Below are 24,478 nucleotides of genomic sequence, written 5' to 3'. Positions count from 1 at the left end.
AAATTCAGATATTTCGGGGGCTGGAGAGATAGCTCAGAGGTTAAGAGCACTGGCTGTTCTTCAGAGGTCCTGAGTTCAAGTCCCAGCAACCACATGGTGGCTCACAAACATCTGTAATGAGATCTGGTGCCCTCTTCTAGCATGCAGGCAGAACACTGTACACATAATAAATAAGTAAAATCTTTAAAAAAAAATCAGATATTTCAAGTGAAAATCTGGATTCATTATTTCTCCAGAAAAATAATATTGTACCTGAACAGGAGACCTCAGGAAGCTCAACAGTGCCCCCTGAACTTGTGGCCTCTGTCATCCCCATTCTGCTGAATGATAGTGTCTGAGTGTCACTTCTTGGTCTATAAAGGCCAAGAATGCCCACTGCAGAAATGCTCTGTCCCCACCAGCGAGTGGTTCAATCTGGGGGTAAGAGCATCTTCCCGGGCTGAGGCTCACCTGTACTTGTAATCAACAATCCGGACTTCAAATGTGGATACTGTTTTCAGTGCATTTACCAGCTGCAAAAAAAAAAGAAGCACACATAGAATTATTCTTCTCTGCTTTCCTTTATGAATCCTAAAGTTTTTTTTTTAATTAAAATTTGTTTTGTTTGTGTGTATGTCCTGTGTTTATATAGTACCTGAGTGTACAGAGGACAACTTCACATGTTGTTCCTCAGAAATACTATCTACTTCATTTGCCCTGGAGCCAGCCATACCTGCCGTGTGTGTGTGTGTGTGTGTGTGTGTGTGTGTGTGTGTGTGTGTGTGTGTGTGTGTTATACATGTCAGTGTGGATGTGTGAACCTGTGCATGCAGGTGTGTTATGTATTTTGGAGACCCAAGAACACCACCAAGTGTCATTCCTTCATGATTCTTCAATTGTATTTTCTGAGACAGATGTTCTCCCTGGGCCAGAAGCTCGCCAATTCAGACTGCTCAGTCTGTGAGCTTTGGTCATCCACTGTCTGCCATCCACCCCACCTCCTGGTGCCATGTCGGAGAATGCTACCGCTCTTGGCTTTTGTATGTGGGTTCTCGGGATCCAGACTCAGGTCTTCATGCCTGCATAGCTGGTACTTTATTGACTGAGCCATTTTCTAGTCCCTTCTCTCTTTAATATTAAGACAGGATCTCCCAATGAACTTGAAGCTCACTGCTTTGGCTCAGCTGGCTGGCAAGTGAGCTCCTGGCATTTGCATGTTGCTGTTCCCCAATATTGGGGTTATAGGCACATGCAGCCATGCCTGGGTTTTACATCAGTGCTGGCAATTTAGACTAAGGTCTTCCTCTTGCTTTCACAACAAGCCCTCTAACCCACTGGGCCATTGCTCCAGTCCCTAATCTTGTATATGGGTTCTGGGGGTCAAACACAGGTTTTCAGGCTTGTATGGCAAGCACTTACCCACTGAGCTCAACTCCCAAAGTTTATTAAATTTTTGCAGATAAAAATTTGTATGCTTTAGACATCACTTATGTCTATTATTTTAGAGCTCATTTGAATTCAAATGTCGACCCTATCTCTTGACTTCATTACTCTATTTCCCCATAATTTCAGAACAACTGGGTCCTTCAAGGCCAAGAGGACACAATGCTCCAGACGCTATGCTGAGATGGCTCTTTCCAGCCAAATCACAAGGAGTTTGGGCCCCATCCTCTGGAAATACTGAAGTATCAGCAGAAAACAAAATTGTTATTCCTATATAATTCTAAATTCACTTTTGGCTATTGTTCTGGCAGACAGAAAGCTACAGAGTATGAGTAATGTGCTTCTCAAAGCAGCATCACGGTTCTGCATGTCCCCCACAGCACTGGAATCTGACACTGATCGTTTGCATCTCTACCAGGTGGTCCTACACAGCAACAGCAACATGAAAGGTTACAGAGAGCACTGATCTGGGCAGGAAGTAGAAGCAGTGGTGGGAGTCTGGCCCACAATGAAGAAGGCTCTTGTTTCCATCCCTGTCACAGAATCCGGGGGGAGAGGGGGGGATGGAGGGAGGAAACCAAATCCTGCTCTTCTCACCGCACAGTCTCTGTTCTTAAGCAGTGCACATGAATTGTTGACTGCAATCTAATCAGTCACTCCATTTTATACACATGTATGCACAACTGCACAACACTCGTGCAGTCACAAGATGGAAGGTTCCCTCTACAAACAGCCACTCTTCTTCCCCAGGAGGGAATTAATTATGTGGCATGAGATTCAGTCATTTAATGAGGTGGACTCACATCAAAGGAATTCCATGCATCTGAGAGTCCTGGAGAGTTTTCTTTCTCTAATTTCCAACCACACATGATTATCTCAACAAACGTTTGCACTGGGGAAAGTTTGTGCTAACCATCATTTAACCAGACCACCTGGGAGCCAGGCTGTACTCTTAGCACTCATGAGGCTGAGGCAGTTCAAGACCAGACTACATAGTGGGTTCCAGGTCAGCCTGGGCTACACACACCTAAGTCTTATTCTCTGTTTACTAATCAGCTTAGTCAAAGTACTGTTGCCCTTGTCATGCATACACTTCAGAAGCCATAACCTGTCTTGGGGGAAGAGCAGCATGCTGGGTTCTCTTGGGCATGCCATTGGGAGCTGAACTACTAATCTCATCTCAAAAAATTTGTGCAGTTTGCCTGTAGAGTCTGAAAATGTCAGGCCAGTACCACAGCAAGATGCTGGCACTGTGCTTTTCCCCAAACTTACTTCCCCTGGCTTGATGCTATTCCCTGACCTGCCCTTTCCGGATGGTCTGGGCTCATAGGTATACTCAACCTCCTCTTGCATATATCTGCTGTGACAGTGAATGGAACAACAGTCTTAGGTCCAGGCTTCCTTGATTATCTGCCCAGCATGAGGCAGAATGCAATCTGTGATCTTGCTCTGCTGAAATAAATGAATTAGATGCCCAGGAGCAGTTTCCAAGACATTCAGCCATTCAAATGGATGGAATCTCTTCCAATTGTATGTGTTGCCGGATACTACAGAAATACCAAGTGACATCAGTCATCTCTGAAAAGGCATGCTTGCATGTTGTTACTAGTTTGACTGGAGGGAGAATGTTCAGTCTCCCGTTGCAGTCTAGGCAGGACTCACAGTTTTGTTTGGCTTTGGTTTTGCCTGGATTCTACATCAAGCTGGTGCAGGTGTACATTTACAATAAAGCAGATCTGGATGGGGTGGGAGTTTGGAGAAGCTAAAGACAGCAGTTGTAATAAGCATAGACCATTAGGTAGCTCTAGAAACCAACAGTTTCAAATGAAAACTTTTAATGCAATATGAAAGAGCATATAGTACATTAGCCATGGGAGGCAGAGTCACTGGGATAAAAGTTTATACCAAAGCACTAACCTCATTTTGGTTCAGTATTTTCCGGTATTCTGTACTTCGTGCAAGAATGGTAACTCGAACTTTCCCATCCTATGATGAAAATGAAAAGTTGGAATAATATGGGATGTGTTTAGACACCCCCCCCAAAAAAAAAATCCAAATCTCAAATGCAATTTCCCAGAGAGGTAAAACTCACTGAGGACATACTTAGAGAATGGTGAATATTGCCCTGACGCCTTAACCATTATCTCAGGAATATTACTCAACTATACAAATGGACAAATCCATCATTTAGTGCTGCATAGAGGGAGATGGGAGACATTATGTTAGCATAAGTCAGGTACAGAAAACAAAGACATCATGCTTTCCCTCAGAAGCAGACGCTAAAAGAGCTGACCTCATAGATGTATACAATAGGATAGTGGAGAATAGCAGATAAGTAGAGAATAGACTAGTGTGGTGGAGACTAGGGAGGATGGGGGGAAAGAAACAGACAGAGTAGTTACATTATAGATACTGGGGGATCAAGGTCTGCTGTCAATGTCACTGTAGAGTTACCGGGCTTAACAATAATGTATTTTCTATTTCCAAAATTTTGGGAGAAAAGACTTGGGATGCTCCTACAACAAAGACATGATTGATGCTTGAGGTAACACAAATGCTTTGATAATTATACTGGGTCAAAATATAACACTGTACCCTAGAAATGTGCACAGTCATATGTCAATTATGAATACCTTGTGTATATCCACTTTAGCCATGGAAGACCAAAACCTGTTCATTACACGATTACTTAGGTTGTTGGTCAGTAGGATAGACTGTTTTTAGCAGGGATTACAGGTATTAAATGGGAGAAGGTGGCAAGATATGGGCAAAGAAATAGACAAAGACAAGGCAAATAAAGCATAGTCTTACAGTACCGTTTAGCTTATCTTCAGTGGCTGCAGGACTCCAGGTCAGGCAACATTATCATAGCAAACACTGCCTCCTGGTTGTGTGTTTCTCCCCAAAGGTGTCATTGATTAGAGATGAACAAGCAAGCCTACTGAGAACCCATAACATATCCATTACCTTGGGTCCCTCCTGAGTGATGTTTAGCCTATGCAGCACATGCTGGGAGAAGGCCCTGAATAACCCGGTATTCTGACAGCCAGAGATCTAAAACAAAAGCACCAAGTCATGTCACAGTGAATACTCCTGCACTTCGATTTCAGACAATCTCTAAAAACACAGGAAGGTCGTCTCAGGTGCTTACCAGTGGAGTGTTATAGAACAGCCCGTACCGCATGCGGGGCAGCAATGAAAACACAGCTTCTTTAAAGCACACCTGAGAAGAAAGACAGTTTAGAAGACATCACAGTAAGGTGGGCACCCTTCACAGGACAGCACAGTCAGTGTGCACCCTTCATGCCCAAACAACGATTCTCATTTTAGAAAATAAATTCTAACTCCTCTCCAGCTTATACCAAAATAGTCTAACTAGCAAACTATGTCAAAGAAAATAAAACTCGTATTTTTGGAAAGTGTATAGAAAGGTTTGAAGGTTTATTTCCAAGAATTCTAGCTATAATTATTTAAAAAAAAAAAAGAAGTCAGAAATCAATGGTAACAGCCAAGAGAAATTCAAATTAAATATGTATTATGAGTCACTTGCACCTGACAGTTACTTAAAGACATTTCAGTAGGTTTCTAGTACCTTTTTGAAATCGTAGGTTTTCAAATGTATGACGTCATAATCAGTAAATGCTTTCCAGGTGTCGGAGAACAGGTCACCATATCCATAAGAGCTCTGAAGGGGGGAACAACAAGTTAGTGTCACAAGATGATGCTTAAGAGGACACACATATATGACACCATTTGTACACACAATAGTATGTTCACTGAGCAAAGTCCATCATATTAAGTAGATTGTGTTTGGAAAAAAATGCAAAGCAAGAAAATGGCTTGAAAACTTAAAACACTAAATGAAAATTCTCCCCATTGAATAATGAATAACGTGACAATACCCCATTCACATTAACAATGTCACTAGTAACATCACATTATACAACACACAACACTAACAATATCTGGGATCCTTCCCATGTCCCAGGCACTATACATGGTCTAAGCACTATAGATTATTAATTCAGCAAACATCCCTGCTACTCTAATGGGCAAGCTGATGTCCTCCGCCTTATTTTATACATGAGGAAACTGTACAGAAACTCTAACAGTTTACTAGTGAGCTACAGGGCTGTGGTCAAATCCACTCTGTGGTCTCAGACTTCATGCTCATAAATGCTTTCCCTGGGTGTTTCTCCAGTAACACTCCGATAAAGACCCTCAAGACCATCTACAATCAAACTGTCCTGTTGTTGCTCAATAATAAATAAAGAGCAACTCAAAGAAGTAAACTTACAGTTTCTTGAGATAAAACACTCTAGATAAAATAAGGTAAAAAAATTAAATTAAAAAAATAAGGTACATCTGAAAGGAATTTTAATAATAAATAGAGTATTCTGGCTGGCCCCTTCCCAGGGAACTTGTGAATTATTTGAGAATAACCACTTGCAGAAACAAATTCAAATTACCCAGCACAGTGGAGGGAGGGGATACTTCTCACCTCACATTGAAGAATACTTGGGTATTCCCTCAAGGGAACAAAGCAAGAAGAAAAAGAACATTCTCCTGGGCAGGCCTCAGATTTGAACGTGCCCAGAGTCCCCCACACACAAACACTACTTTTAGGACTCTGCCCACAGGAGGAATGAGGGAGAGCATGTGAAGAGAAGGTCACAGTGAGCACTCTAGACCTGACAGTTCATTCACACTGATAGAAACTATTCAGAAAATAACTGTGTTTTTGTTGAATATATACAGACCTTTTCTCTTCGCCACTATAATATAACGAATGTTTGCATGTACTGGGGTCCAGCAGGATGTGCATGTCACAGGCAATTCTATACTACTTAACACAGAGGACTTGAGCATCCAAGGATTTGGATGTCCAGTAATGCCCCATACATACAGAGAGAATACTGCATAGGGCAAAGGTGTTTATAGTATCCAGTTCATAGCTCGGAATCAGAAACAAATGAAGTGTGGGGTGGACAGAGATGAACACATGCAGGAAATCCATCAAATGGAAAAATGCTGTCACCACCCAAAAAGGACATGGAAAGATGCCCTTGTAATCTCAGGGCATATTTTATATAATGATATAAATAAGTCTTTATATAAATGATATGCATATAGATCTTTATGTAAGTCCTGATAAATTTTTGCTTAAGGATATATTTATATTTATTCAGATAAAAAGTCTTGAAGGGACTTATACATAAGCTAATTGGGACAATGAAATCAGAGGGGGAAGAAATGGCTTTAAAAGAAAAGAAAACCGAATGGATGGCACTAGAAGAAACCATCCCGAGTGAGGTAACCCAATCACAAAAAGACAAACATGGTATGTACTAACTCATATATGGATTTTAGACATGGATCAGGGGATTGCCAGCCTACAATCCACACTGCAGAGAGGCTGGGAAACAGGGAGGACCCTAAGAGAGACATGTATGGTACCCCAGAGAAGAAGTGAATAGGATCTCCTGAGCCTATTGGAAACATGGGGGGAGGAGAGAGGGAGCTGGGAGAAAGAGAAAGGGAGAAGAGGAGGGGAGATGAGGAAATGGGGGAGCAGAAAGGTCGAGTTGGGGGAAGAACAGAGGAGAGCAGGATGAGAGATATCATAATAGAGGGAGTCATTATAGATTTGAGGAGAGATCTGGCACTAGGGAGAATTCCAGAGATCTACAAGAATGACACCAACTGGCAATCTAAGCAATAGTGGAGAGGCTACCTTAAATGCCCTCCCCCAATAATGAGATTGATGACTACTTTATATGCCATCCTAGAGCCTTTCATCCAGTAGCTGATGGAAGCAGAGGCAGACACCCACATCTAAACACTGAACTGAACTCCTGGAATGCAGTTGCAAAGAGGGAGGAGTGAAGAGCAAAGGGGTCAAGACCGAGCTGGTGAAACCCACAGAAACAGCTGACCTGAACAAGGGGGAGCTCATGGACCCCAGATTAATATCTGGGAGGCCAGCATGGGACTGATCCAGACCCCCCCTGAACGTGGGTGTCAGTGAGGAGGCCTCCACAATCTATGGGGCCTCTGGTAGTAGACCAGTATTCATCCCTGGCACTTTGGGAGCCCACTCCAGAATGATAGTCATACTGCCTGAAAACCAGGTGTCTTGTTGGCAGGGATCTTCATGGTGACCATGTAAACACACAACAGGCAGGATGCTTAGAAGCTAGCTTGCTTTAAATCAGTCCACTTAAGGAAGATGTAAATAGACATACAAGATGGTATGAAAAAGCTTGTAGAATGTATGTGACAAGTTTCTCTTTACCTCACAAGTTCTTCAGAGGACTATACAGAAAGTCCCCTTAGCCCAGCCAGAATCCTTGGCTCCACCCCTCAATAGGTTACCCATCTGTAAAATACACTAATAAAAATCCTTATCCATATTCCCCACTGTGAGGATGTGATTTTTTTAAGGGATTTCTTTTTAAAATGTTGCAGAATTGCTGAGAGATGTTTTATGAGAGATGTAGCCCACTTAAGCAAAAAGAAGGAAAAAGAAGAACACTGTCCCCTTTGCTCACAGAAACACTGCCAACAAATGAAACTGAAGTTGTACAGTAAAACTGTACTCCAAGCGGAAATGGAAGTATGTACAGAGCAAGAGATAAAGAAAGCAAAAGCACGCCAAGAATGCAGAACCAGTTTCCCAAGGACTTTGAGTCACCCCAGAGTTCAGAGAGACAGCTATGGCAACAACTATACTGTAAGTCTATGAAGCAGGGTCAGCAAATGCTTTCTCCTTGCCTGCAGAACTGTTTATGAATTAGCTGGTGTGTTCTGCTTTCTGACAACGCTGGTGGTGCATGCCAGCTGCTTCCAGACAACACTGCTTCCGATTTAGATACATGTGTAAGAGTCACTCTAAATAGTGAACTAAAAAACAGGCCACTTAGCATCAAGCTGACTGCGGTGGGAAAGCTGCTATTAAGCGAAAGATAGGGACTGGGGTGTAGCTCCAAGGTGGAGTGCATGCTTTTGCTGAGCATGTATAAGGCTCTGGGTTCTGGCCCCAGAGCTGGGGTGGGGGGCGGCAGTCCAAAGGGCAAAGTAAACAGAAGCACTACCACCTTGAGTCACAGAGGCTTCATGTCTCAGAGGAGCACTGAGGCAGACACTGGAACTCTGCATTTGGGAACCCCATCTATGCCTAAGGAAAAGAAATTCCACTCCTCCATTCTGAAATTCAAAGTGCTTAGGGTCATACATATCTATGGGACAGGACATGGCTCATTTGGTAGAGTGTTTGCTTAGCATGCTGCAAGCCCCGAGTTCAATCCCAGCACCATGTAATCTGAGCGAGAGGAGCAAAGGGTCATCCTCAGCGACACAGTCAATTCAAGGTCAGCCTGAGCTACGTGAGACTCTGCCTTAAGTACAATCAAAATCCAACAGAACAACAACAGCAACAAAGGACTCAACATCCATATGTGCCCGCTACTGTGCACGCGTATATATCAGGGGCCCACAGAAACACATTTGAGCACATCTACACATGTGTGAGCCTATGGCATATATTTAAAGATGCACCTTAGAAACCTCTGTTTCACAAGGTCAGAGGCAAACCATGGAAGAGCAAGACAGAGCTGGTACAACAGGAGCGAGCGGGCGCTTACTTACGGTGTCCCACATCACGATGTACACGTCTGTACTGAAAGAATTGTTCACGTGCTGGGTGATGTAGAGGTTGAGAAAATCACAGAAGTGGTGGTACATGTTAACACCTGGTGTTGGGAAAGAGAGAGACACATTCAACAAGTGCAGAGTGCCCAACAGAGCGACTTTTTTATTCCGTTCTATCTGCTTACAGTTCTGGTTTTTTAATCTTTAGTTAAAATCAATGAGGGAACATGTCTCTCCTAGATATGGGCTAGACACAGGTACTTGTCAACTTGAAGAAGTGTCAAGCTCAAAGTCTTACTTTTAAAATTGATTATTCTGAAATCAGGAATTCGTTTTCTCCTACACATCAGGTCATAGAGAGCTTTAAGTTCCCGGGGGTGGGGGCGGGGGGGAGAACCACATAGGTCTGTTTAACACAGCATGAGGAACTATCCAGTCACAATGACTTATAATTCCTTCCAATTATTCATTTTAAATCAACCAAATGACATGAGTACATAGAAGCACGGGCAATAATCACAAACACTAACATTGCAGTGGTTTTCAATTCTTGTCTGTTCTTCCCTATTTAATCACTTCTTACATTATTATTCTTCCAAGTTTTTTGCATATGGGTATTCTGCCAGCAAGTATGTCTGTGTACCACATGCATGCCTGGTACCTTTGGCAGCCAGAAGAGGACGTTGGATCTCCTGGAACTGGAATCACACCGACCATTATGAGCTGCCATGTGGGTGCTGGGAATCAAGCCCAGATCCTCTGGAAGAGCAGCCAGTGCACTTTATGGCTAAGCTAACTCTCCAGCCCCTGCTTACACTGCTCTTGGGCTAATATTGACCAGTTGTTACGGTGAGTGTCTCATGTTATAAGTGCCAGAGCATGAAGGCTGGAGTATAAAGAACTGAGCTGAATCTGGCTCAGTAGCTCATGGGCAGCATCCCCAGACAAAGTCTCTAAGCTAGAGCTTTGTCACTAGAGATGGAGAATGTACAGAGAAGTGTGAAGCTCTCCTTGGATGAAGTCAGACAGGATGGCATCTTCAAGTGCCTGGCGCACAGCGAGACCTTCATGAAGACGGGCAGGAGCTTAGTGGGTCAGAGTACAGCAGCAGCCGTCGTAGCTGTCACTATTTTTAATCCCCATGCCAGCCATTAGAAAGACACAAAACAGAGGCCATCAATTGCCACCGAGCCTGATGACCTGAGTTCAAACCCTGCCCCCCACTCACCCCATGTTAGGAGAGGACCAACTATTGCAAGTTGTCCTCTATACCCAACAAATTCAGTAGCATGCTTGCGCACATGTGTACACTGACACTAAATAAATAAATGTAAGAAATAAAGGATGGCCAGGCAGTGGTGGCGCACGCCTTTAATGCCAGCACTCTCGAGGCAGAGGCGGGTGATCTCTGAGTTCAAAGCCAGCCTGGTCTTATGGAGCAAGTTCCAGGACAGCTAGGACTACTCAGAGAAACCCTGCTTCAGCAAACAAACAAACAATGAAGAAGAGGAGGAGGAAGAAGAGAAGGGAAAAGAAAAAGGGGGAATGGAGGTAGAAAGGGGGGAAGAAGAAAGGAAGGAAGGAGAAAAGAAAAAAGAAACAGCACAATTTTGATTTAGGTATATGAGACCCAGGAGTCAGCCTGGAAATTGTACAAATATAAATGGGATGGGATGGAGAGATGGCTCAGAGGTTAAGAGCACTGCCTGCTCTTCCAAAGGTCCTGAGTTGTTCACTTCCCAGCAATCACATGGTGGCTCACAACCATCCGTAATGAGATTTGGTACCCTCTTCTGGCCTGTAGGCACACATGCAGGCTGAACACTGTACACATAATAAATAAATAAATCATATATATATATATATATATATATATATATATATATATAAAATGACTTCTTGTGAAATAACAAATAAAACACACATGAAAATCAGTGACTCTCAAAGGCAAAAACCATGAAACACCCTGACTTCATTCCCACAGTAAATTGTAACACAGAGTGCTGAGAAGTAAGAGGAGTAGATAGATCCTCTAGTCTGGTGAACAGTTACAAGGGACACCTTCTTTCCTTTAATTACATTTACCTATTTATGTGTGTGAGCACATACACCACAGTGTGTATGGAGTCAGAGGACTGCACGCAGGAGTTGGTTCTCTCCTTTCACTATATGTGTCCCAGGGATCAAACTGAGATTGTCATACTTGGTGGCAAGTGTCTTTACCCATTCAGATGTCTTGCCATCCCTGGAAAGAACTATTTCGTGACTCAGAAAAATCTCAGCAAAGAGCCTATTTTCAAATTAACAGGTAAAAGTTTGCGTTAGTGAATGTCACTTTTCCCCCAGTGGACACTGCAGCTCACTGTAGCTGCCCCATAACACTTAGGGAGTCCCTGACATTTACTCTGGAATGCATGTCAGTGTCTGGTGTCACGAGGATTTAAAATGAGGAAGTAAACACAGACTTGCTTCAAGCTGGAGAAGTGAGGCTGGGTAAGCTCTGTTCCTTGTCCCAAAGTAAGAGTTAGGAAGCAAAAGGAAATAGGATGACTTGGTGTAAATTAGGAGGAAAGGCTGAGTACCAAATATAGGAAAGAAATGGCACACATCTATCTTGGCCCATTCATCTCCACTTTACATACTCTATTGCACATAGTCTGCATACATATTTTATTGCATACGATCTGCATAAATTTCATGCTTCACACACACACTCCTTTACAGGAGGATCACCGTGTTTCCTTTTTCATTTGCATATTTTTAAAAAAAAGTCAGAACCTTGAACAAAGCATTTTAAATTCGCTTTTATTTCAAAAAGCTAAACTTGTCTGGTTTCTGAAACTAACACTTTGTAATAAAAGAATTATGACTTCAGGTGGTGGGGCACATTAAAACTATGATCAATAAATTATGGTAATTCTCAAGTATTCGTGACAGAGGGCTCTCTATATTTCACTGTAGGCCAGGCCACTCATGAATTTTGATAGGATATAGCACTGCAATCTCCATCTCTCATAATGAGAGGGATAATATAACATGTACTGTGTCTCTCCTTACCAGGGCAGCTAATTGCCAGAGTTAAAGTTATGCTTGCAGGCCAAGACCTAGCACTGAAGGCATGATGGGAAAATAATTCTGACTTATTTTTTTTTAAGAATATACTGCAGTGCTAACTTCCAAAAGAGTTTTAAGTTCATATGGGTACAGAAAATTGGCCATGACAAGGGATGGGCATTTCCCACTCACAGTTTACCTGTGGTTGCTAAGTACACACACACACACACACACACACACACAGAGACAGACATAAATGTAATAAAAGTGATAGATGTAATGAAAGAGGTTAGAGAAACCAGACAGGATAAATTTAATTCCTAAAGGTATATGCAGGCCACTTTCTTTCATCTTGATTTTGATGGAATCATTTCACATAAATGTGATGGTTTCTTCTAGAATACCAAAGGTATAAGATAACAGGAAGTTGAAACCAGTTCATCTATGTTAGAAGAGGAAGAGCCAGTATTTATCACACTGCTTTCAACAAATTGACAGAAAACAACTGCAAGCATGTCAACAGACGTGTGCCTGAAGAGACAGCTCAGTGGTTGAGAGCACTAGCCACTCTGGCTGAGGACCTGGGCCAGTTCCTAGCACTGAAATGGTAGATCACAATTATCTGAATCTCTGGTTCCTAGGATCCAATGCCCTCTTCTGGCCTCTACCAGCACTGCATGAATGTGGAGCAGACACACATGCAGGCAAAATACCCATACTCATAAAACAAAACAAACAATACACAAGTAACAAAGTGACTTCTCACCTGCATCTAATTTCATGAAATAAGTTGGTTTTTCAACAATGAGGTCACATTTAGCATCTTCTATAGGTCTGAAATTGAGTTGAGTGTAGCCTTGTAGTTCAGCAAACCTGGAATTGTGAATTGTGACATAATTTGAAAGTGATTCTTCCAAATGTCCTGTTGCAACACCGTAACCTGGACCTGCCCATGAGGCAGATTTTCTTTCTAGTATTAAGCAGTCCTGTGGAACATCTTCCCTAATTTGATGACATTATAGACTCTAATGTCAACTTTAATACTGAGAAAGGAACAAAAATGCTTTCAAAATTCAGGCTAACTCATAAGACTTGTAAGACAATTGGGAGGCTACCACAAAATGAAAGACTGATATATTAGTAGAGATTCAACAAGGTGTCCTGTCATTTGGAGGCTTAAATGAAGACTTCTTGGATTCTGAGAAAGATCATATTCCAAAATGAACTAGAGCCTCAGAAAGACAGAAAACATGAAAGCTTCCCTCAAGATTGGGAAACATCTGTGGAAGCCAAGGGTACAATTTTCATCCAAACAAATGACGAACACCAGCATGTGAAAATGAGTGTCTAAAGCTAACTGAAGATCACCAGCGGCTCCCTGTGAGATCAAAGTTCAAGTGAAATATCAAACAGAATCACTCAGAACACAATGTGAAAACATGGTGGTGGTACAAACACTGTTCATGAGTCTTTCTCCCCCTCCCTCCGTCTCTCCCTCCCTCCTTCCTTCTCTCCCTTCTTCCTAATCCCTCCCCATCCTTTTTTGTGTACAAATGAGCTCTCCTTGCATCATATAGAGGGGAGGTTGATGCCAGGGTGTCTTCCTCAATCACTCTACACCCTTTGTTTTTAGTCAGGGTCTCTCTCGGAACCTGGAACTTGCAAGCTCAGCAAGGCTGCCTGGACACTGAGCTATCAAGGACACAGATGAGCATCACTGGGCCTGGACTGTTTTATGTGGATGCTGAGGATCAGAACTCAGGCTCTCACACTTCAGCAATAAGCACTTAACCCACTAAGCTGTTTTTCCGGCCACAAGAGTTCCTTAGTACTTCTCCCAGCACTCAGGAAACTGAGGCAGGAGGATCACAAATTCCAGGTCATACTGGGTTATTAAAAAAACAATGCTATGAAATAACCCTTCTGTACACCATGAAGATGTGTTGCTCTCTTGTTAAAAAGCTGACTGGCCAATGGCTAGGCAGAATTTTTTCTGGGCAGAGAGAATGCTGGGGAGAAGGGCAGAGTCGGAGGAGACGCCATGAGATGCAAAACGAGCAGGATGGAAAGTACATACATGAAGTAAACGAGCCTTGGGGTAGCAGACAAATTAATAGAAATGGGTTAATTTAAGTTATAAGAGATAGCTAAAAATGAGTCTAAGTTATTGGCTGAGCATTTATAATTAATATTAAGTCTCTGTGTGGTTATTTGGGAGTTGACTGACGGGACAGAGCTGGTGGGTGATCCCAAGGAAAAACAGCCTACAAAAAAATTTTTTTTAAGAAGAAAGAAGGGCTGGAAAGATGATTCAGCAGTTAAGAGCACTGGCTGTTCTTCCAGAGGACCCTGGTTCAGTTCCCAGCACCCACACAGCAGCTCACACCTGTCTGTAACTCCAGTTCCAGGGTATCTGGCACCTTATCATCAATGCACATAAAATAAATAAGTAAGTAAATTATAAAAAAGAGAAGAAGAAAGAAAAGAAATGGAAATCAATGCCCCCTCCCCCAAATGGTCATAGTTCAATGGCTTACTTCAAACCAACAGAACACAGTAGCATGTCATTGCTGAAGTTAGGTTATACAGCACTGCAGCTTCCAACTTCAGGAGGACATGCTCTGGAGGAAGCTGGCTGCTATTAAGCACTATTAAGAGACCCACAGGATTTTGAGAGCCCATCCCTTGTGAAGGGATGCTCTCTTGACCTGGACACATGGGGAAGGGCCTAGGCCTGGCCCAGGATGATGTGGTAGACTTTGGGGAGCCCCTTTTGAGGGCCTTACCCTGCCTGGGGAGTGGAGGGGGGATGGCTAGGGGCAGGTGGGATGTTGGGGGGGGAGGGAGAGGGAGAAGGGATTGACATCTGAAGCAAGCTAATTTGAACTAATAAAATAAAATAAAAAAGAAAGACCCACAGAGTGAAAACAGAATCCTCAGTTCCATAGTCAGACAGAATCCCAGGCTCTGAGAACAGCCTGGGTGAGCTTGGAAGTAAGTTTCCAGGCCTAGCTGGGCCTAGAGATGGCGATAGTCCCACCCAAAAGCTTGACTACAGCCTTATGAGGCCCTGCTGAGCTGTTCCCACTCTGACACCAGATACTAAAGTTATCTGCTTTATTTCAGGGTAATTTGTAACAGCAATAAATAATAAATATAACTATGCCCTAGAGTATATTTTAGAATAATGTGTTACCCGGCAATAAATAAAACAATTATGCCCTGAGGTACTGTAATATAGAATCAGACATCAAAATGAACTAGGAATGAAAATGCCTTGTAGAATAGAAGAAGCATCTATTTGTAACAATCTGCTAACTCCCCAGAAAAAAATTTCACAGCAAAATTATGACTACCATATAAAGGTAGATTAGATTATATTCCTAATGTTATGCCCAGCATTGAATGACCTGAGAAATTAACTTTACATTAGAATAGCCCATATGATCACAAGGGAAATGCATGAGCATTTGTGGATAACAGAGGATTCCACATCCTGACGAGGGTGGGGGTCACATGTCCCTAGACATGGGATATAAATTTTCTAAAGTCACATTTGGAAAAACAAGTAAGTGCATATGTAAGCACAGGAGAAGCTCACACATGTGTGGGTACTAAGACTGTATCGACGACAATTTCCTGGCTTTGATAATGGTGCTGTGGTCAAATAAGACATTATCATTCCAGGAAGCTGGAACAATAATACAATGGCAACTCCTGCATGATGTTTAAATGTCCATGAGTCTAAAATGGTTAAAAAAGTTTTAAAGCTCAAAATCTCATGGCCAGGCATTGGTGGCTCACGCCTTTAATCCCAGCACTCGGGAGGCAGAGGCAGGCGGATCTCTGTGAGTTCGAGGCCAGCCTGGTCTCCAAAGCGAGTGCCAGGATAGGCTCCAAAGCTACACAGAGAAACCCTGTCTCAAAAAACCAAAAAAAAGAAAGAAACATCTCATCAATGATGGTAAAAAGTTGGGGCAGCATCTGGCCTCAGAGAGAGGAAGGTGGGAGTGCCTAGTGCCTCAAATGCTCTGCTTTCTGACCTGAACAACAGTTACATGGGTTCGCTCGAGTTTTCTTTAGCCAAACTCGTGGGGGAGAGGTAGTATGCTTTATAAACTGTGCTTCCCAAACCAGATATACAGAAATTGTGAGCTAATAATATTTCATGTCAAATAAGATTTCTTTCATTTACAAACAGCAAATTCTACAGCTGCTCTTTAAAATTTTATAAACCAATATTCAGTTCCAATTAAACTGAGGGGTTCATCTGCCCCCGTCCTTTCTCAGAAGCTCATGCCTGTACAAATTAGGTAACCTTTTCCATGTTGAAGTGCCTCCCAAAACCTAAAAATGCCAAAACAAACACAAATACTTTAGAGACGTATTTTTAGAGAACAAAATCATGTTACCAAGACTGCAGAGGGCTTTTGCGCTGACCTTCAGACATCAGTGCTTGACTGTCCAGTTTACAGTGTCCTCCAACTTCACCACCCTGAAGAAAATCTTCCTTGAATCTAGCGAATAAAAAAAAAAAAAAAAGAAGAAGTTGAGCTGGAAAAGTTTCTCATGACTCAAGTTGCTGGGTTGGAACTAATTTCTTAACAACTTTTTCTTTTTTTTTTTTTTTCTGGGGTTAATATTTTTTTTTTCTTAACAACTCTTTTAACCGATTAAAAAAAAAAGATTTATAGCTGGGCAGTGGTGGCGCAAGCCTTTAATCCCAGCGCTCGGGAGGCAGAGGCAGGCGGATCTCTGTGAGTTCGAGGCCAGCCTGGTCTACAAGAGCTAGTTCCAGGACAGCCTCCAAAGCCACAGAGAAACCCTGTCTCGAAAAAAACAAACAAGCAAACAAACAAGAAAGATTTATTTATTTTTATTTCATGTATATGGATGTTTCGCCTGCATACATGTCTGTGTACCTCATGCATGTATGATGCCCATGGAGGCCTGAAGAGGGCCATCATATGCCCTGGAACTAGAGTTAGAGGCGGTGTGAACCACCCAGCATGGGTGCTGGGAATCAAACCCAGACCTTCTGCAAGAACAGCTAATGCTCTTAAGAGCTGAGCCATCTCTCCAGCCACTGGATTTATTTTATTTTGAGACAGAGTGTCCTTGTAACCCAGGGTAACCTTAAACTCATTATGTAGCCAGAGAGACCATGAACTTCTTGACCCTCCTGCCTCCACCTTTTGAATGCTAGGATTGCAAGCGTGTGTCGCCATGTCTGGTGCATGCAGTACAAGCACACCACCAACAGAGCCACTTCCCCATACCCCTCTTTGGACTGTAACTTATAAGCATGTGCTGCATAATTGACTTTATATATACACTACAAGGAGCCCAATATACCCACGACCCAAGTTGGCAGTGTGATCGTCAGGGTAAAGGGCCTGGGTCACCCATTCCTGACCTATTCCCTAACCCTACAACCATTTTACTACAAAACAAACCCAAGACATAGCCCTGCACCTGGGAGTATGTCAGAATGCCTTCAGCCTTACCCATGACCACACCACATAAGTAAGTACCTGTCAGGGCTCCTCTTGACGTTTCTTAAGTCCAGGTACAGACCAGTAGCTCTGCAATACTGAAGGTACCGGGAACAAACCAGACTTGAGTCGCTCTGAAATATGATTGAGATGAGGAGAACAGTTAGCTGGGAACAGGATTAGCACTGTGAGGCCTCACTGTGCTGCTGCCCATGCTGACAGCGCTGTGTGTGACTTCACTGCAGAAGGAGCTCTCCACTGCTTCTGCAGTGTTTTTTTCCTTTCCACCATCCAGTCAAGGGTACATCTGTATATCTCCATATGTTTATCTTACTATGACAATTTCCCAAATGCCCTTGTTTATTACTTCGTATGTACCTATATATTATATGTGTCTAGGGATACATGCACATATATAATGTATGTGTACGTATATATGTACACGTGTATGTGTATATATTAAAAACAGGCTCTCACTCTATAGCTCAGGTTAGCCTTAGACTCAGGATCTTCCTCCTGCTTCGGCCCCCAAGTCCTGGGAACACAGACAAATGTTACCACACGCTGCTTCATTCAAAAAACTTTTAAATTACATTTGTTTATGTAATTTATGCATGTGTGCACTTGCCTCTGTACACACGTGGAGGCAAGAAGACAACTTGCAGGAGTCCATTTTTTCCTTCTGCCATACGGACACCAGGGACTGAACTCAGGGTGTCAGGCTTGGAAGCAAGGACCTGTACCTGTGGAGCTACCTCATCAACCCTCAAGTTTTAAAGTTTTAAAGAACTACATATGTGATTCACTTCAGTCCCTCCACCCCATCCCCACCCCCAAAAAAAGAACAATCCCCCAGAACTATTTCTACCCCTAAGTACTAAAAAAAAAGCCCTTTTCTAGGGAGGAGCCAAAAGGAAACAAGGAAGCTGTACATATACGAGACAAGTGCAAGTCTGGGCAGGCATTTTGCCAATTTGAATGAGAGGCACTTCTGCAAACCGTCTCATAAGTGCTGGGGACTCTGTCAAAAGCAAGGAAAGGGTAAGCTGTTCTAACTAAATGAAAAGTCAACAGCCACAGCCTGTCTCTCCTTCAACCAAGTTAGTATGTGTTAAAAGAGACGATGCTTCAAGAACTTCTGCTCTGGGTTTTAAATAGGGATGAAATGCCACTTAATTGTTTTCCTTAAAATTTCCAGTGAAAGGGGGGCCTGAAGCTTGCCCTGTTTAGTGTTTGTGAATCTAGTTGGTAAGAGGTCACAAAGGAACTGAATGCTTGCATCCCTGGGAAGTTCATATTGAAATCTAACTCTTGCATGGTGGGATGGCTCGAGAGGCAAAGGGCCTTGCAGCCAAAGCCTGATGACCTGAGCTGTTCCCCTAGAGAAAGAAAGAGCAAATCACCATGGCAGAAGTAGAGAACCAACTTCTGCAGGATGTCTCCCAACCACCACATTCCGAGAACACGCACGCTAAATAAATAAATAAATAAACAAATAAATAAATAAATAAATGTGAAGCTAAATCAATCATCAGTCACACTGCCGTGGCGGTAGTAGGTAATAGAGCTCTTGCAGATTATGGGGTGAGGTCTTCACAAATATTTGTAGCTGCTCTGATTTGAATATGAAATGTCCCCCACAGAATGGGTGCTTGAACCCCTGGTTGCTGTTTGGAGAAATTGTGGAACCTCTAGGAGATGAAGACTTGCTGGGGGATTGGGTCACTGGGAACACACCTGGAAACTTGAGAGCCCTGTCCACTTCCCCTCTGCTTCCTGAAAGCTGATGTGATGTGATCAGGTAGGTGCCTCTTGCTCCTGTGCCCAGGCCTTCCCAGCCGTGACGGACTGGATCTCCTCACACTGTGAGCCAGAGTAAACTGACTTGCTTTCTGTCAGTTACCTTGGTTACAGCAACAGGAAGGATCACTAGAGGGTTCTTCTAAAGGAGACCAGAGAGAGTGCCCTTCCCCTTCCCATCTCATAGTGACCCAAGGACAGGCAGCTTTCTGTAGTCTGGAAGAGGGCTGATGCCTTGATCTTGGGTCTCCACTCTTTGTCATAGCATCCCAAAGAACTAAAGAAAGGGGTCACCAGCTGACAGCACAGTACACACCAGCGCAAAGTGACGTCCAAGAAAGCTCTGCACAAGCCACCGTGAGACAACCCTGAAGGTGGAGTCATACCTCCTCCCTTGGCTTTCCCATATGAGCAGCCAGACTGAAGCCAAACATGCCAATACAAAATGTCTATTATAGGTCCCTGTGTCTATGACTCCCAATTATAGCCTTCATTCCCTTTGGTACAACTGACAAAAGCTCTGAAGATGACATCCTCCAATAGAGCATATGTTCAGTTTTAGTGTGTGTATGTATGTGTTCATGTGTGTAGGTCATGGTCCCTCACACACACTTACAGAGAGGTCAGAAGAGGACACAACATGTCCTGCACTATTATTACTCTATACCTTTGAGACAGGGCTCTCACTAAACCTGGAGTGAGGCTGGCATCCAACAAGCTCCCAACATTCCTCTTGTCTCTGCACCCCACAGTGCTAGGGTTAGAGACATATACATGGCCATATCCAGGTTATTTTTCCTGGATGCTGGGGATTACAATTCAGGTCCTCAGCCAGAACCTGTGCTGAGACTTCTTACATATAAAAGTTCACTTTAGGGGCTGGAGAGATGGCTCAGAGGTTAAGAGCATTGACTGCTCTTCCAGAGGTCCTGAGTTCAATTCCCAGTAACCACAAGCTGGCTCACAACCACCCATTATGAGATCTGGTGCCCTCTTCTGGTGTGCAGATATACATGGAAGCAGAATGTTGTACATATAAATAAATAAGATCTTTAAAAAAAAAAAAAAAGTTCACTTTTTCCCCACTGCATGCTGCAAAGTTAGCACGGCTTTAAGGCCGAAGGATAAACTTCTATTTCAGGTTGAGGATCTTGCCCAGGAGTCAGGATCTGAACTCTGTAGTCAAAGACCTATTTTCATATCTACTACTTAAAACTACTCCCTGGCTGTGCTGAGTGCGACATGGATTGATGAGAAGCACACACAAACACACATAGACACACACCCACACCCCCCACACACACACACAGATGTGCTTTTCAGTTCTAAGTGTAATAATTGTGCAATTCTATAAGATTGCTGTGTAGCTTTGGAGAAGTTGTTTACCTTCTCTGAAGGCCCTGTTTGTCATCCTAGAAAAGTGACCTAAGTCTATCTGCCCTGGTATAATAACTACGCCGGTCAAATTGAAATACACACAAGACCGAACCAATACAGATCAGTAATGGTGCAGTCTTGGAGCCTGCCCCAAACAACTGACAAATAATCTGTAAAGATGAGATTTGTCAAGTTTTCTTCTTTGGTGCATGTGGGGGGTGGGTGGGGGAGGGTCTAAGTCTAAAAATATTTTAATTGCCTCAAAATACAGCTATCTGATACAGACATGAAGAGAAGGGAGGGCCTTTTAGTGGAAACAAAGTGACCTATTTGGGAGCATTGAACACAACTCTGAGCTGGGTGTGGTGGTGCCATCGCCATCCTTCCAGGGATGAAGACACCCATTCTCTTCTTGTGCCTCTCAGATGACTGAAACAATGGTCCCCAAGGAACTGGAATTTCCTCAGGAATTTCATGTGTTGAGAAGGAAAGGGCTGAAACCTGGTGCCAGTAAAGGGGAGGGGGGAGGCATTGCGGGGGAAGAGAGGGTGGGAAGAAAGTGGTAAGGGAAGGGGGGGAGAAGGGTAGAGAGAAAGAGGGTTGGGGTGGAAGGGGGTGGGGCAGGGGCAGTAACTGTCTCCTAGAAAGAGATTTCAGACTTGTCAGACCACCCTGCAAGAAAGACTGAGACCAACACAATAATGGGTCAGTGACGGGCAGGACCACACTGTTACTGGGACTGCTTTGTGACACATACCTATTGCCCTCTGCTTAAACCTCAAGCTCGAGTACTACCCTGAGGATGGGCTCTGTGTGTGTGTGTGTGTGTGTGTGTGTGTGTGTGTGTGTGGTGGAGGGTGTTACTGAGTCACTAAACTACTTTATCTCCCCTCCTTTCTCAATGTAACCACACAGAATAAATCTCCTCTCTCTACTCTTTACTGGTCCTTGTCTGCTTTTGTTCTATGACAATGAGTAGAATGAGTCTAGCTTGGTAGGGCTGTTCAGGGCCCAGGCTTTGACTGTAACAAGTCTACCTCTAGTTTCCACCTGTAAGTCCAGTACCAAGGATGAACCAGAAAGACTGTGGGTCTGGGGGCCAGCCTGGGTTATACAGAGAAGCTATATTATTGGGTCATCTTGTTTTTACATTACAAGCTAAACAATAAAACACACAACAGTAAAACTAAGCAGGCTTACTCAAGCAGCCGGACACTCACTGTTCTCTCTGGCTGGCAGAGTGTGCGAGTCTCCTCCAGCCGCTCTCGGGCATATCCAAAGTCAGCTTGCTTCCAGAACATGTCCGCAGCTGACTCCAGAGTGTCTGTCCTATTTACGAAGGAAGAGATTTTATGACTTTCCCCCCCTTTTTATTTAAGCTTTATTTTATGTGCATTAGCATTTTGCCTGTATGTATGTATGTATTATGTATGTATGTATGTATGTATGTATGTATGTATGTATGTATGTGCCCCCATGTCCATACCTGGTGGAACAGAGGTCAGAAGAAGGCATCAGATCCCCTGAAACTGGAGTTAAGGATGGCTGTGAACCCCATGTGGGTGCTGGGAACTGAACCCAGGACCTCTACAAAGAGCAACAAGTGCTCTTAACTGCTAAGTCAACTTCTACCCCTATCCCCCACCCCCACCCCCACCTACTTTCTTTTTTCTGGCTTTGGATTTTCTTTCTATCATTTGAGAAGTCTATTCATACCTTATTTTTTAAAGTATGCCATCACAGTTCCCCCCAAAATTATCACTAGGTACATAAAGATACCAAACAAGTTATTCACATACTATTCCTTTATAATAAAAAGGTACAACAGAAACCTATGAAGTTAGGGTTGTCTGGAACTGAAGAAAAGAAAGTGCTATTTACCATGTTGTCTTTACCCAACTAATTATCCATGTACTCAGACTTACTAATTATATTTGGCTCCCCCTTGAGCACAGATAGCTATTCTTTCAGAATCTATAAAAAATTATCTTTTGGCATATACAGGGAGGGGGGTTCTATAGTCAATGTAGTTTCTCCCTCTGACAGAATAACTGTGAGATGGTTTGAGTTCATAACCTGGATAGGTAAATTAACATCTTCAGGAATTACTATGCACCAAAGAGTCTAGCTGGGACTTGGGGCTTCAAAGAACACAGACTTGGACGGGAAGAGGGGATCCCAGGAGACTTACCATCCCACGTCGACATAGCTGCAAACAGGGTAGCCAAATCGAAACTCTGGTTTGCAGGATTTCTCATAGCCCCAGCAGTAGTTTAGATTTTCTAGATGTTTCTAGAATATGAAATGAGTACCTTTAGAATTGTCTCCCAGCTTCTGATGGTTAGAGGAGACTCTCAGACCTTTCTTGACAGAACTTTCACATTTACATTCTGAGATGGGCAGGCTCCACAGTTGTCCTTGCTCACTCCTCCAAGACTGCTCCATAACCAAAGCCCAGGCTCTAGTTAGACTACCAAAGACATTCTGGATTAGGATTTCCTGAGGTTTCTTAAGGGACTGTCTCCTGTCTTTCCCAGAAAGCAAACTGATTCTATAATCAGTCACAAGAAGGAGGAAGAAGCAAAAAAAAAAAAAAAAAAAAAAAAAAACAACAACAACAACAAAAAAAAAAACACACATCCTTTGGAATTTCTGTTACTAAAAGATTCTGTGAAAAGGATGGCACAGCAACTCCACTCATCAATCAAGCTCAGCAGAGACAGCACAAGGTCAGAGCTCTCCACGCCTGGAGGCCAGGGCTCTTCTGCAAGACCCAAGAGCCATACTGGTCAGACTCCATGTGCTTCCTGTGCCAGCACCATGGGAAAGGAAGTGTCTTACAATGCCTCGCTTTGATCTCCAGACATCCGTAATGGGCTCTGCTGGAGCACTTTCCAAGCTCCCAGCCTTACTTGTTTGGAGCCAAGGCTGAGGTGTGACTACTGAAATGAAGTGCTAAGAAGCCTCCTAAGTGCCCAAAGGAGGGGTGTGACATTCTTTACTTTGACAAAAGGGTCTTTTCTTCCTGAGATATCCTGCCCTTCAGTTTTCAGAATATGCAGTTTGCTTTAGCTGCCGGTTAATTTTCACAGGGGTTTTAATGCTAAATTTCCTTCTTGTGAGTGGGATACTGTTTTAAGCTCATTTTCCTCCCTTAGGAATATTACATGAAAGGAAACCAGCGATTGACTCATGGAGAAAGTTAAAAGAAAAAAAAAGAAGAAACAAAAAAAACAGCTTTAGCTATGAGTTATGAAATAGAATAACAAGGCAGCCTAAATTGCATCCTTTTATGAGCAAGAGCAAGGTAGGGGTGTGAGAAAACATATGTATGAAAATGCCATCATGAAGCATGTTGCTTTGCATGCTACCTCGCAAACTAACCTAAATATATAAAGATGTAGGTAAGGGAAACTCTAAAACTAGCCTGCTGAAGAGGAGCAAAATGAATGAGAAGAAATAAGACCTACCTTATATGGACAATGGGAATCCTCCTTGCAGACAGAGGCAATATGCCTGTTATTGTGCAAGAAGAAGGGAATGTGCCTCTCTGGGAGGCGGAGGCTGGAGTAGTCATACAGGGCTTCGCCTGGCACACTGTCAGCCTCAGAATGAGCCTCATCTTGGCCACTCAGTGGGACTTCATGAAGCAATACTCCAAAGGCAAGCAGCATTAACAT

At 43.1% G+C, this 24,478-nt stretch overlaps 1 protein-coding gene across 1 annotated transcript in view; it reads right to left on the bottom strand.

Moving 5' to 3' along the window:
* Window positions 1-24,478, bottom strand: part of Eogt (EGF domain specific O-linked N-acetylglucosamine transferase) — a 29,617-nt gene extending 5,139 nt beyond the window's left edge. The window contains exons 1-12 of the mRNA NM_001278932.1: window positions 24,269-24,478; window positions 22,990-23,090; window positions 22,019-22,127; window positions 17,661-17,755; window positions 16,539-16,643; window positions 12,893-12,999; window positions 9,070-9,173; window positions 5,015-5,107; window positions 4,574-4,645; window positions 4,390-4,476; window positions 3,340-3,408; window positions 451-512 (exon numbers count right to left, since the gene is read on the bottom strand). Coding sequence (NP_001265861.1) covers window positions 451-512; window positions 3,340-3,408; window positions 4,390-4,476; window positions 4,574-4,645; window positions 5,015-5,107; window positions 9,070-9,173; window positions 12,893-12,999; window positions 16,539-16,643; window positions 17,661-17,755; window positions 22,019-22,127; window positions 22,990-23,090; window positions 24,269-24,478 — 1,214 coding nt within the window. The remainder of the gene's footprint in view (window positions 1-450; window positions 513-3,339; window positions 3,409-4,389; window positions 4,477-4,573; window positions 4,646-5,014; window positions 5,108-9,069; window positions 9,174-12,892; window positions 13,000-16,538; window positions 16,644-17,660; window positions 17,756-22,018; window positions 22,128-22,989; window positions 23,091-24,268) is intronic.

This window comes from Cricetulus griseus, chromosome 8 (assembly GCF_003668045.3).
Source record: "Cricetulus griseus strain 17A/GY chromosome 8, alternate assembly CriGri-PICRH-1.0, whole genome shotgun sequence".
Taxonomy (NCBI): Eukaryota; Metazoa; Chordata; class Mammalia; order Rodentia; family Cricetidae; genus Cricetulus; species Cricetulus griseus.
This window is presented reverse-complemented; position numbering and strand designations above follow the sequence as displayed.